The sequence below is a fragment of the Notothenia rossii genome (genome assembly GCF_949606895.1).
Source record: "Notothenia rossii genome assembly, chromosome: 3".
Classification (NCBI taxonomy): domain Eukaryota; kingdom Metazoa; phylum Chordata; class Actinopteri; order Perciformes; family Nototheniidae; genus Notothenia; species Notothenia rossii.
The window spans coordinates 42,724,381-42,737,961 of record NC_136901.1 but is presented as its reverse complement, the minus strand read 5'-3'; the positions used below and the strand labels follow the sequence as shown (position 1 = coordinate 42,737,961).

Below are 13,581 nucleotides of genomic sequence, written 5' to 3'. Positions count from 1 at the left end.
ACCTTCACTCCATCCTGTAGGTCTCCTCAGCTCAGAGCCTGAGCCCAAACATTGATGACCTTGCACCCAAGATGAGATGCCAAGTATCTGAACTAGCATCACAGAGCAGCACACTGAGTTTAATGAATGTTTCTTTCTGCACTTTCTCTCACGACAACAGGGCATGTTTGGTTTTCTCTTTGAGGGAAATAGTTTTCTTGAAGCTGTTGTTGGCCTGTGGGAAAATGTAATCATAAGAAATTAATGCAGCTGATTATTTAATGTTTAATGTTGTTTTTATAGGCAATAATTTAAGCTTTGTTAGTTCCAGGTTTAATATGTGCAATAAGTTCATTTCAATACGTTTTGCAATAAACATTGAACCAGTCCGGCCCTCGACTAGTACCCATTTTTTAATGTTGGCCCACTGTGTATTTGATATTGACACCCCTTTTTTAAACAATGATCACAGATCAGCATGGCTTCGATGTCTCACAGCTTACAAAACGCACTTCATTTCATCACACAAAATATAAAGGTTGAAACATAATTATAATGTAAATAAATGGTATCTATGTGCTTTTCAGAACAGATGGTATTAAGTGCTTCACATATCACAGAAAGAAAAAAAAGTCAAGTAAAGCATTCATCACAAAAAATACCCATCTTGTTAATAATTATATCTTTAAATTAGTTTTAAACCTATCAACTGAAGTATAACATCTAAATGTTCCCCCTGAAATTTACAAAGATACCTTCCCTGGATGCAATATCATGATTAAATATAAAATGTAAACAAAATATCAAAAGGAACATGTGTAAAATGAACTGAATCTGCAACCAAAATAAGAATATGGCATCATTTTTCACGTAATTGTATATTATTCGGGGTGTCATTTGATTTATTTAATGAAAGAGAAATGACAGCTAAGTGTAAAAACATCGCCATCATGAGGTCAAACCTGAAAATACAAAATTACTTACATCCATCAAAAATACAAAATGTAATAAAGCTTTTGATAGTTTTTGACACAAGGACCTTTGGGGAGTGAAGTGCGTAACTGAATGACATCAATTCATTTTTAACATTATTTGTGCTTTATGGGCATTTTTGGTTATTATGATTAACCGTTTTTTTTTCTAGAGGCACCTCGTAAAAAGATATTTGAATTGCATTTACAAAAAAAAGAAATATGAATTTTCTCAGGATTTTTGTGGTTTTGTTCTTCTGCTCGTGGTTTCCTCTCCGCTCGTACCTACACAACACAAACGACGATTTTATTTTAATATGCATGTGGAGGATGACCTTTTGATGTGTGCAAATAAAACAATGTACAAAAATCTAACAATATTTTATTTCATTTTGTTAATAAAAAAAAAGAATCATGAATAATTTGTGAACCAATGATAAGTTAAATGGAAAAATATATTGTATTTATATTTAAGTTATCATGTTTTTTTTGTTTTTTTTAATGTTTTGAAGTACAGTTTTGTATTTGTAATCTTTATTTGTTGTGACTTTCGATGTTTCTTCAGTAGTGCATAAAGTTCAGTAATGTAGACGTGGCCAACAACAGAGTCAACACAGTGTCCTGAAAGAAAAGAGGAAAAATCAAATACAAAATATATCCTTAATTTATCACGACCCCAGTTTAAAAAAATGAATGAAGGACCAATACAAAATGTGTGAATTCAGTGATATACTACACATTAAAGAAGCCACTTTTATTTTTAACTTACGCCAACAGTTTTGCAGCTCTGGCCCATCGCCTGTGGGAAAAAAAATGTATATAAAAAAATTATTCTGGGTGATTCATATTTTTTCTGTAACAAAACGTTTTTATACATTTCAGGGAAATGTTTTTATAAAAGTAGATTCATTCTTAAAATAATATATTTATAATACATTTTCTGACATTTTTTACTCACAGTTCGGTCCATGGCCCGTTGTTCTTTATCACCCGCTGAAAAAAATTAAATGTCTATCTTATTATTTTGAGGAAAGTGAGGAATTGAACATAAATGCGGTTTAATGCATTATAAATGTTATCATACATTTTTATATTTAAAGTTCTTTATTATTTGGTTACAAAAAGTTATTTTAGTGATTTTAAAGTATATTTGTGTTTTTAATGTTGTATTTTAAAGTGGACCTATCATGCTATATTTGAATAATATAGTGTAGGACCATACCTATATAAGGCATATTTGTACTTTTTATTTTTCAAAATACCAAACAGATCATGCATTTTAGCCATTCCTCATTTCGCTCAATTTAACACTGTCTTTGCATGGGCTGATTCTGTGAGAACAGCACCATCTACAGGCCTGGCATATGTACTACAGCGTCTCCAGCACTTTCCAACGGCAATGTCCGTGGCTGTCTCCTCCTGATTGGTGGAGTTGGCCTAATAGCCGTAGCGCCACTTCTGTGACGTCATAGAAGTGTTCAAATCTGGATCAGTCTGTATCAGATCCGTTGCAGCCCCTTTTTAGGAGATTTGGGTATGGAGGAAAATAGAGAGGGTTGTGTTTTCTGACACTTGGTGAGTTCCCTGGAACACCGGGGACACACATTCATGTATACAAGACGTACAAAAGTGCATTTTGCATGATAGGTCACCTTGAAGTAAAGCTTTTTTGTGTTTCATTTCTGCAATTTTTTGCTTTATTTACAATATTTTGTTTTGAATTTAGAGTGTGGAATTGTTATTATTTTGAATTTACGCTATAGTTATTATTATAATTAGTTTTAAAGTACTTCTTAAATGGTTTTGTATTACTTTAAAATGATAAATATTTATAATTTGTTATAATTATTTTTAATGTACAGTATGCCTATAAATACTGTTTTTATCTGAATATATTTCGAGCAATCAAAGCATGGCTTACCTTTTTTAACGTTGAGTTTTATAGAGCAGATTTCTTTGAGTTCGAGTCCAATTGAAACAGAGCAGCTGTAATTGCCAGCATCAGATTCCTGCAGTGGTGAGATTTTCACAGGAAGTTCCCCTCCCTTGAAATCCCATTTGTCGCCTCCAGACGCTCTGACTCTGAATTTTCCACCCTGGTCATTGAGGGAAAAGTCTTTGCTTTTGTAAACCAGGACCTTGACTTCACCGTTGAATTTCCATTCGACTGATTTGATAGAGACGATTAGATCAGATCCAACGTGGCAGTCCAGAGTCACGTCCTCTCCCACCGCTGCATCTTGGGTCTGTACTTTATCTGTAATGAGAAAAATCCGATATCTAGTAAACTAACATAAAGTCCAAACAGTTTTGACATATCTTTTAAAAAGAGACAAAATAAAAATACAAGGAGACAGAGTAAAACTACAAGGAGACAAAGTAAGAACTACAAGGAGAAAAAATAAGAACTACAAGGAGAGAAAATAAGAACTACAAGGAGAGAAAATAAGAACTACAAGGAGACAAAGTAAGAACTACAAGGAGACAAAATAAGAACTACAAGGAGACAATAAAAACTAAAAGGAGAGAAAATAAGAACTACAAGGAGACAAAGTAAGAACTACAAGGAGACAAAATAAGAACTACAAGGAGACAGAGTAAAACTACAAGGAGAAAAAGTAAGAACTACAAGGAGACAATAAAAACTACAAGGAGACAGAGTAAGAACTACAAGGAGACAAAATAAGAACTACAAGGAGACAATAAAAACTACAAGGAGAGAAAATAAGAACTACAAGGAGACAAAGTAAGATCTACAAGGAGACAAAATAAGAACTACAAGGAGACAGAGTAAAACTACAAGGAGACAAAGTAAGAACTACAAGGAGACAATAAAAACTACAAGGAGACAGAGTAAGAACTACAAGGAGACAAAGTCAGAACTACAAGGAGACAGAGTAAGAACTACAAGGAGACAAAGTAAGAACTACAAGGAGACAAAATAAGAACTACAAGGAGACAAAGTAAGAACTACAAGGAGAAAAAGTAAGAACTACAAGGAGACCAAATAAGAACTACAAGGAGACAAAATAAGAAATACAAGGAGACAGAGTAACAACTACAAGGAGACAAAATAAGAACTACAAGGAGACAAAATAAGAACTACAAGGAGACAGAGTAACAACTACAAGGAGACAAAATAAGAACTACAAGGAGACAGAGTAACAACTACAAGGAGACAAAATAAGAACCACAAGGAGACAAAATAAAAACTACAAGGAGACAAAATAAAAACTATATGACACAGTAAACTACAAGGAGACAGAGGAAAACTACAAGGAGACAGAGCAAACTACAAGGAGACAAAGTAAACTACAAGGAGACAGAGTAAACTACAAGGAGACAATATAAGAACTACAAGGAGACAGAGTAAACTACAAGGAGACAAAGTAAACTACAAGGAGACAGAGTAAACTACAAGGAGACAAAATAAGAACTACAAGGAGACAAAATAAAAACTACAAGGAGACAATATAAAAACTATATGACACAGTAAACTACAAGGAGACAGAGGAAAACTACAAGGAGACAGAGTAAACTACATGGAGACAGAGTAAAACTACGAAGAGAGAATAAAAACTAGGAGACAGGCACGAAGAGAATGAAAGAGCTGCCAAAAGATGACAAAGTGATACAAAGACACTCAACTGTTTTTAAGTTAACACTTTGCGAAAACGTTTGAAAAATCTAAAAAGTGGTTTATTTTTGTAATGTTTTAGAGTTATTTTAATTTAATTGTTGTACTTACTCGACACCCCTGGCTCTATTCCAGCTAGAAAAAAGTGGCACAAATATGAGACAAAAAAAACATTTTATTTATATATTTTTGCCACATTTCAGAATGGATGGTAATGAGGAAATGTTTGAAAGAGCAAGAAATGGTGGATGGTTTGTTGATGTATTGCTATATTTTAACTGATGCACTATGTCTTTGATCCTCATTTTAAATACATGTTATGTTAATGCTTAATTAAGGAAGTAATCCTACCTTTGCTTGTCATCAAAAACAATAAAATCAGTCCAATAAATCCAGACAGTCCAGTTTTCCACCTCATCGCTGTTTGAACAAGAACTGCGTCATTGTGAATATGTTTTACTTTCACTTTTAACTCATCAACTTTATTTAGCGTTACCTCTTGCCAGTCAGTTTAGACCCAAAATGATGGATTACCCCGAGGCCAGTGGGGTTACATTTAGTCCAAAAGAAAAAGGTAAAAACAGGCAGGGAATACAGGTGCGGCGCGCAGCAGGTAAAAACAGGATTGGTATGATCTTTTGTTCTCGTTTGAAAAGTACAAACCTCTCCCTATCCACTGTCACTACATGCAAAGTGAACTTCTTGTTTTCACACTTACAGCTGAAGGCTCCCGTCTTTCAGGTTATTAGAAATAATAAATGTGGCAAAGCCTGCGAGTTCAGGCAGTCACTCGAGCACCAGTGATACTTTGCCCCGTGGCGCGCCTCGTCCCTCTTACAGCCAACCAAACACATTCTTCTAAACCTGTCGCTCTACTTAAGCTGCCAGATCAGCCTCGCCAACGCTGCTTCCACCTGGAGGCTCGGGAGAAAGTTGATCATCACTCAATGTTCTTGGTTCTTTGTAAATCTGTTGAGTGATGAGGGCCGAGCCAAGACGCCAATATGCTGCTTCTAATAAACATATTAGTTTTTTTTACTGCACATATCTTATTTTTTAAATGTTTTAATGTTACCATAGCGTTCTTAAAATAGTTCTCTATCTGTTTTTATTTATTTTTGTTTCACTTTAATGTATGCACCACGACATCAAGTCAAATTCCTCGTACGTGTCAACCTACCTGATTCTGATGTCACAGAAACAAATGAGTTGTCTGATTGAACTAAAATAAAACTCCAAAAATCTTTAATGGTGTTTCCTTTTTTTGTAAACTTATTTTTGTTTTTAAAATCTGAAGTTTATGAGCTGCTTAGATGTGGCCACAGCCCCTGTAAATATACAAACTTTATGATCAAATGCACACATGTTCTACACTAGACTAGCTGGCTTAATAGGGCCTCTTTAAGCAAGTCTGAGTACCACTTGGACTTTCACTTGATTAGAAGTACTAATCCTCATGAAAAGTAAACTTTATGAGGTATGGTTTGAAATAAAGGAATAGTACATCTAGTATTTTCACAGCGTGGCATAATTACATTTTGCTGACAGTAAAATATCCACCTTAGCCACATCTTTTCACTTCTATATTTCAGTTTCGATATGCATGTTTTTAAAAGTTGAGCTTGGTACGTTCAGCGTTAACTGTCAATGTTTCCTGTTTTAGGTGAGGATGTGGTCGCCGACCGCATCAAACTCAAAGAAGAGAGACAACATTACTGAGATGGAAGTCTCCTCACTCTGCCTAATGCTGTGTAAGTACGTTTATATTTTATAACGATTATTTAAATAGTGTTTATGTAACCAGGCTCATGTGCCAACCAAGCTTCATTGACTTATCCTCTTTAAAAACTAAATATAGAAAGTTAACCGAGAGAAATTCATGGTTTGTCAAATGTGCGCTTCCTGGTTTCTCATTTCAGTGATTGTGAATTTTGGTAAAAAGTCTGGATTTTACTCTCTTTAAAACCCTGGTTTGTAAATAAGAGTTTTAGAGCCAGGCATACAGCAAATAAAGCAATTATAGAAGGAAGATTTTTCATTTGCATTTTGAGAATAAAGTCCAATCTTTAATATGCTAACACTTTTGATTTATTGTCAACATTTCCACTCCAAAAAAGGTAATCTCAATTTGTTAATAGTGTGACTTCAATCTCAAAATTAGAAATAAAAACAAGGTACGTATCAGTAGATGTTGAGAGTAATACCAGGAAGAACCACTACTTAATGCACTAAAAGTAAAAGTATTAATAATGCAATAAAATGTAATTTAACCACAGCATTGCCTCCATATAAAACACAGCTCTTGGGATACACAAAATAAAAGACAACTGTACATTTTCTCTGGTTTCAGATGTTTATGTATGTTTTTGGGTAAAATACACATTTGGGTTGTATTCTCTGAACTACTGACAACATGCCTCCCAAAGATTTAAATAGTGTCATTTAGAGAAGGTTTATGGACCTGACTTCTGACCTGGATATTAGTGGTTAATGTTTTTTAATTTTAATTTTACAGTTAACAAACTAACAAATTCAATGCAATAGCTCTTTAAACCTGCATTCTCTCTAGTATCCAGCAGGGGGCAAAGAGAAGGCAGGTTCTATGGAAGTCTATAAGAAGATTACCTTACTTCTCACTGTGAAATCTGTGGTCTATTTTACCAAAAAAAAGACTTTCAAAGCTATTGCAAAAGGGTCCTAAATCTGCAGTCTCTCTAGTATCCAGCAGGGGGCAAAGAGAAGTCACATTGTATAGAAGTCTATGAGGAAAATAGCCTTCCACCACTTAGCTTATTACATCAGTAAAGGTTTTCCTTATGAGTTTTTGGTCTCAAACCCTAGTTTTAAGTCTTTTACGTTACAGGATGATGTTGATTTTGTAAACTATGGTCCAATTAAAAATGAAATTGACAATAAGGGCAACGTCCATCCAAGTTAAACTCATAGGAAGACGCCTAAATCAAATGCTGGCAGCAATTCAAGCTAAAAACATCACAATTGATTACTTAAAAAAAGCCAATCCAGGGTTCTTTCTACCATTGAAGACACTAACATCATTTCCACAGCATTTCTCATGGATGTTTTTGCTAATCTCTCTGACCTCAACAGCTGCGACACTGGTCGTCACGCCCGACCGATCCCAGTTCTTCCAGTATGAATCCATCAATCTGAAGTGCGAAGCAAACTCCACTGGCTGGAGCGTCAAGAGAAACACTTCCCGGAAGATTTCTGAGGTTTGCACGCATGGCTGGGGCGCACCGGGTAATTCCTCGTGCCTGATCGAGGCCGCCTACCCCACGGACGCTGGGGCGTACTGGTGCGAGTCTCCGGAGGGCAGATGCAGCAACTCCGTCAACATCTCAGTGAATAGTAATACCAAAAAAAAAGTACATTTATGCAATAGTGGCAAAGTCCCTCCCCTTCCGGGGGAGCTCCATGGGACCTTATTTCGGAAAAAATATGTATTGAAGTCAATGGAGAGAGAAAGATTATATTTCGATCCACAAAAATATGACTACTACTCTTATTGTTTAACATGTTGGGTTACTTAATGTCACTTCATGTTAAGGCTAATAAAAATGACAAGGGTGTAATGCTAACTACTGTAACGTGCTTGCTACTAGCTAGGTAGCTAACTTGATCCAGCCACTCCTGGTCCTTTCATCAGATGGGAAGCGAAAGAACGAGCAAGACCCATTGCTGGTATGATAACAACCTGGTACTAAGCACACAGGCATCTTGTTAAAGTTATCTTATCTTAGCTATCTCTTATTTGGTGGAGGAAACAATTGTGACATCAGTTATGACATGACTTACGCGACTCTGGGATTTGTAGTCTTTCTAGTTGCGTATTTTTCATAGTCTTATATTTCAACAGTTTTACGAAAAACTGTGACTTTTTTTACATGGAAATTATTTTTTAAGATTGACAAACATCATATGTGTAATTCGTGGCACAATTCAAACGGGATCGAAAGATACGTTTTCTCTCTCCTTTGACTTCAATACATTATTTTTCCGAAATAAGGTCCCATGGACCGGAAGTATGGGCGTGACTTCGCCACTCTATAGAGTGGTGCAGTGACGAGTCCTAAAGCCAGGAAGTGAGTTAGCATTTTACCACTTCCTGTTCCCTCGTCTCAGAGCCAATGGGATTTCTCCATAGGATTTAGGAAAAGTGCTGGAAATAAGGTCTGTGGTTGACACAAAGAGACGGATCACGTTTTGTTCTACGACATTAAATCTATCAGCAGTGACCCCACTGGTGATTTCTGAAGAGTTGACGTGTCTGAAAAACGATGGTTGTTACCAAGTGGCTGAATAGGACTACAGAAGTTGTGGAGGACGTTGTACGTCATTACGCCGAACACGTAGACACTCCTCTAAGTTTGTTTTCCCTGTTCTGCTTTAAAGCAAGTACCTGCCTCCTGCAAACTGTTCAAACAAATGCTTCAACTCGTACCATTTAGAATCGGAATGTTTGAATGTGGATCTTAAGTTGGTGTGACGTTGAAGTCGTGCTGCTGTACTCGACTGTAGCTCCTTTATAGCATCACGGTAGCATTTTGCTTCTGGCGATTAGCTTTATGATTCGAAAATGATAAAAGTAGGGTAGACGTGCTGAACAAAACGTGTATTTACTGTATCTAACAGCTTCGTTTTCCACAGACCTTGTTTTTTACAATATTTCAAAATCCTATGGAGAAATCCCTTTTTTGTCGAGGGAACCCATGCATGCGCAGTTTACTCCCGGGTAAACACGTCATCCCTGCACCACTCTATTAAACAGCCAGATGAATAGAGATGGGGTCATTACAATTTTTTTTAAATTTATTACATATTACATATTACTTTTAAAAAAGTAATATATTACACTACTTCGTTACTCTCTACATAAAGTAACTCGTTACTTTACTCGTTACTTTGCTCGTTACTTTACTCGCCGAGCACGTACGAACTGCGCATGCGAGAGTGGCAATAACTCTCCTTACCAGCAGGCGGCGGTAGTGTGTATTCATCATTCAAAACAGGCAACCACCTGAAGACAGAGAAGAAGAACAGACTACGTGATATAAACAAACAACGAATAGCGTGTGCATTAGCTTCACCTTAGCATGTGTTCTTTGCAGGTGTTTGTTGAGGTTTGACGTAGTGTTTACAGCAGTGGATAACAGCTTCTGGCCTGGACACAGTTTGCACCTCACCGTCACATTCCTGTCTATTCTTCGGACAAACTCAAAATAATGGGCATACCTCCACCCCTCGAAAGTTATCGCTGACTCAGCCATGTTTATGCAGCACTGCACGTGGAGATGTGGACGCGCAAGTCGCGCAGATTACGTATAAACCTATGATATAAACCTACGGCGGAAACCCCTCTTCTCTGTCAGTGTGATTATGACTGATTTTAGTAAGTAACGAAGTAACGCGTGTCGGGGCAATGTTAGTAACTGTAGTGTGATTACTGAATTATAAAAGTAGCGCGTTACACTACTCCGCTACCGACAAAAGTAATATTATTACAATAACGCGTTATTTTGTAACATGGCGTCCATATATTATATATTATTTTATATATATATGACATTATTAAATTGTTATTATTGTTTTATGCATATTGTTGAAATTCAGATTTTTGAATTGTATTATATTCAATAATTGTACCTTTCTGTACCTCAAACAGTTATTCCCATGGTTTAATCTTTGGAAATGCATTATGTTAGAAGTTTATCACATATAGTTTAATGCAAAATGTTCAAATAAGTATTAATAAAGCTCTAAAATAATTTTAACGGAGTAAAGAGTACTTGAACTACAATTCAGAAACAAACTGTACTTTTTCAATAAGCAGGAAATAAAGATTCTTCACAGTTGTACTTAAGAAGCGTACTTGAGTTCATGTACTTTATTTCTCAATACTGAATACAAAAGCATGGAGATGTATGTTTTATATTCCAGCTGTCGGTGTGATCTTGGAGATTCCGACGCTTCCTGTGACGGCGGGAGATGAAGTGGCGCTTCGTTGTATCTACAAGGAAAAAGGCGTTAAACCCACATCAAATTTCTCGGCGGCGTTCTACAAAAACACCGTGTTTATCGGCAACCATTCTGCAGGGAAGCTGATCTTTCAAGCAGTGTCCAAATCCGATGAAGGTTTCTACGGGTGTGAACATCCCAAGAAAGCAAAATCCCAGCAGAGCTGGCTCGCAGTGACAGGTGATGACGCATTTTCTCTGGAAACGTGTGCTAATTGGTTGATTTTTTACAGGTAGAAATCGAACAAAGCCAATGTAAGAAGTGGCTCGAAGCTCCATTCTCTATCAAATCCAGCAGGGGGCAAAAAGAAAGATGGATTGTATAGAAGTCTATGAGAAAATGACCTTACTTCTATCTTATATTTGTGGTATATAGCCTGCAGATCTGTAATATTAATGTTAAAAGACTTTCAAAGCCATTGTGTGCCTTAAACCTTAATCCTGCATTCTCTCTTATATCCAGAAGGGGGCAGGAAAGAGTCACATTGTATAGAAGTCTATGAGAAATGACCCTACTTCTCACTTGATTTAATACGTCAGTAAACATTTTCCAGAGGAGTTTAAAGTGTCTATCTCTACTTTAAAGTAATCTTCAACACATTATGAGGCTCATTCTGTGAATTATGGTCCAATTTAGACTGAAAATAGACGATAAAGAGTATATTAAACATCAGGAAAGTGGAAATTGCTTCGCCAGCAGACGCAAATGTTTGAATTTTAAATAATAATAATGTTCTCCCTCACAGATCAGCCTAGAGTTGTCTGTATGCCTCCTCCTCCTCTCATGTCTCTGTCCAGGCTGCTGTGCTCCATCCTGATATTCCATACCTTCACCGTAATATTCATAGTGTGTATTTACATCTACCAAAGGTGGGCAAGAGGTAAGAACAACTCAGAAAATATATAATAAAATTAGTAATAATGGCGGATTATTTAATTCAACCTATTCTTTCGTCTGGTTTTACCTGCAGCTCGAGCTAATGCTTAAAAGAGAGCAATAAAGAAGAAGAAGAAGAAGAACAAAAAATAGTTTTTATATTTAAAATGTATTTTTTTAATTGATGATTTATCTTCATCGCTACAACTCCATGCTTTTTTATAATAATCCTTGCAGCAACAAATAATGTAAACATTTTAATCAAATCTGCTCTGAATCTGTTCAAAAATGTAATACAATTCAGATAATATCATCACTTGATAAGTATAATGAAATAAATGATATTGTAATAGCATTTTTACAGATATATATCTATATATTATTATTATTTGTGTAATACATGTAATACCAATAACTGCCCAGCAGATGTCACCATGGGGTTATATTATTAATCTGGGTTTTTTCTAAAGCCCTTGCCACACGAGGACGATGACGGGCCACAATCGTTATCAAAAAGGTCTTCCATCCACACGCAACAGGCACCAGAAACGTGTCCGTTCACACGAGACCACTCGAAAGTGCTGGAGACGCTGTAGTACATATGCCAGACCTGTAAGTGGCGCTGTAGTCCTGCACAAAAGCAGCGAAGAAGACTTCCCGCGCATGGTTGCCATGGTTGCCCTTCTGTTTATTCTCCGCCGTGGACGCTCTGGCTCTTTTTCTCCCTCCCCGAGGCAAGCCTTTGCTCCTGCTGCAGTAGATCTCTCCAGTTTGTCACCAGCAGATGAAAAACACCCACCTCTCCGCCTCTTCCAAGGGACGAGGGGACCGTGCGGCAGAGTTTCAGTTAGATTTTTTTCCGCCGGTCAACATGTCCGTTAAAATTTAAATCTTCCGGACAAAATTAGAAAAGTGCCGGTCAGAGGTCTTCTTTGTTATGTATTGAGCTTTAAAACAAATGAATAACGACTCTATATAATAATATAAATTAAAAAAACGGAGCCTCTCTTTTCCTCCCCCTCTCTTCTGACAGCCCAGCAGCTGATCTCTGAGCAGGAGAGGTGGGGAGAGGCGGGGCTATTGCGTCATCGTTATCGGGACATGATCGTATAGGCGTAAACACGGAGCCGTTTGCCCCCCCAGAGCGTTTCGTTTGCAGATCTACCCACCTAGGGACCCGTTATCGTTATCATTTTCTGCGTTTCCGTGTCGGCCTTGTGTGGCCGAACCGTCTATCTGAGAGAACTGTAGCCGATAAGACTGTTATCATCTTCGTGTGGCTGCAGCCTAAATGTGTGTTACGTGTAGGTATGTAGAATTTCCTGAATGATGAGTAACAAGAAGTGAAGGAAGGAAAACTTCAGCTTTAAAAACACATTATACAGAGATAATTACAAACGGATTGTTAAGATCTCAGTTTTCCTGATAGTGTTTCAGATGTTTGTGTATGCATTTTGCTGTTCACTTTTCTGTGTATCACTTTTTCCTGATTTAAAAACTAGTTATTTTCTGATCGGCTATTTATTTATTCATAATGTTCGAACATTTATGCATCCATTGACTAATTGATTGTATTCATATATATTAATTTGAGGTAAATTCTAAAGGATAATAAACCTGGTTATTGAATCTGAGTACGTCTTTTATTAGTCCCTTTATGTAAAAACTGTGTAACCCAAATTGTATAAGCACTTAATATACATCTTAAATATTAGGCTGGAGTAGCAGGTACATCACAATTATAAAAATTTTCCAAACTAGCTGTAGCTTCCCATTTTCACAGAGTACAGAACAGTAGAATAGGTCGATGCAGCGTCAGCATCTGGGGAGGGAGAAGCAAAACAAATATTATTACATATATATATATATATATATATTAATGAAGTTGACAAAAAATGTGAAAGATTACTTCACTTTAGACGAGAAATTGTGTAAAAGTCAAATACTACACTGGAAAAAAAAGTCTATTACAGATAATATTTCCTATGTTGAGATTGGTATTAATTAATGATTGTTTTTATATTTCCAATGACCAGACATGTGTTGAATAGTGGTGATTAATATATTTTGTCGGATTAGATT

At 36.5% G+C, this 13,581-nt stretch overlaps 2 protein-coding genes across 5 annotated transcripts; one reads left to right on the top strand and one right to left on the bottom strand.

Annotated features, from left to right (window-relative positions):
• Positions 1-296: 296 nt before the first annotated feature.
• Positions 297-5,413, bottom strand: LOC307033565 (uncharacterized protein). Of its 2 annotated transcripts, none has more exons than XM_079672097.1 (7): positions 5,084-5,413; positions 4,939-5,022; positions 4,699-4,722; positions 2,872-3,207; positions 1,909-1,943; positions 1,720-1,749; positions 297-1,571 (listed from the first exon to the last, which is right to left on the bottom strand). In XM_079672097.1, exons 2-7 carry the CDS (start codon positions 5,003-5,005, stop codon positions 1,512-1,514), a joined length of 552 nt encoding a protein of 183 aa, XP_079528223.1. In that variant the 5' UTR covers positions 5,006-5,022; positions 5,084-5,413; the 3' UTR covers positions 297-1,511. The 2 variants fall into 2 exon arrangements, with proteins under 2 accessions (XP_079528223.1, XP_079528224.1); XM_079672098.1 differs by having other exon boundaries at positions 4,939-5,007.
• Positions 5,414-6,207: 794 nt separating this feature from the next.
• Positions 6,208-13,133, top strand: LOC307034146 (low affinity immunoglobulin gamma Fc region receptor III-A-like). 3 transcript variants are annotated; one of them, XR_013806790.1, is made up of 5 exons: positions 6,208-6,338; positions 7,696-7,820; positions 10,546-10,803; positions 11,369-11,503; positions 11,594-13,133. XR_013806790.1 is itself a non-coding variant. In XM_079672908.1 (5 exons), exons 1-5 carry the CDS (start codon positions 6,257-6,259, stop codon positions 11,608-11,610), a joined length of 753 nt encoding a protein of 250 aa, XP_079529034.1. In that variant the 5' UTR covers positions 6,208-6,256; the 3' UTR covers positions 11,611-13,133. The 3 variants fall into 3 exon arrangements, 2 of the variants coding, with proteins under 2 accessions (XP_079529034.1, XP_079529033.1); XM_079672908.1 differs by having other exon boundaries at positions 7,696-7,956; XM_079672907.1 differs by having other exon boundaries at positions 7,696-7,956; positions 11,369-13,133.
• The last annotated feature ends 448 nt before the right edge of the window (positions 13,134-13,581 follow it).

What these genes read in the sequence shown, in the direction of transcription:
- LOC307033565 (XM_079672097.1), bottom strand. Translation starts at nt 5,005, where the DNA reads ATGAGGTGGAAAACTGGACTGTCTGGATTTATTGGACTGATTTTATTG. An exon ending in GTTTTTGATGACAAGCAAAG is followed by an intron (nt 4,723 to 4,938) that starts GTAGGATTACTT and finishes ACTTTTTTCTAG; the next exon opens with CTGGAATAGAGCCAGGGGTG. An exon ending in AACGGGCCATGGACCGAACT is followed by an intron (nt 1,750 to 1,908) that starts GTGAGTAAAAAA and finishes TTTTTCCCACAG; the next exon opens with GCGATGGGCCAGAGCTGCAA.
- LOC307034146 (XM_079672907.1), top strand. Translation starts at nt 6,257, where the DNA reads ATGTGGTCGCCGACCGCATCAAACTCAAAGAAGAGAGACAACATTACT. An exon ending in CGTCAACATCTCAGTGAATA is followed by an intron (nt 7,957 to 10,545) that starts GTAATACCAAAA and finishes TTTATATTCCAG; the next exon opens with CTGTCGGTGTGATCTTGGAG. An exon ending in GAGCTGGCTCGCAGTGACAG is followed by an intron (nt 10,804 to 11,368) that starts GTGATGACGCAT and finishes TCTCCCTCACAG; the next exon opens with ATCAGCCTAGAGTTGTCTGT.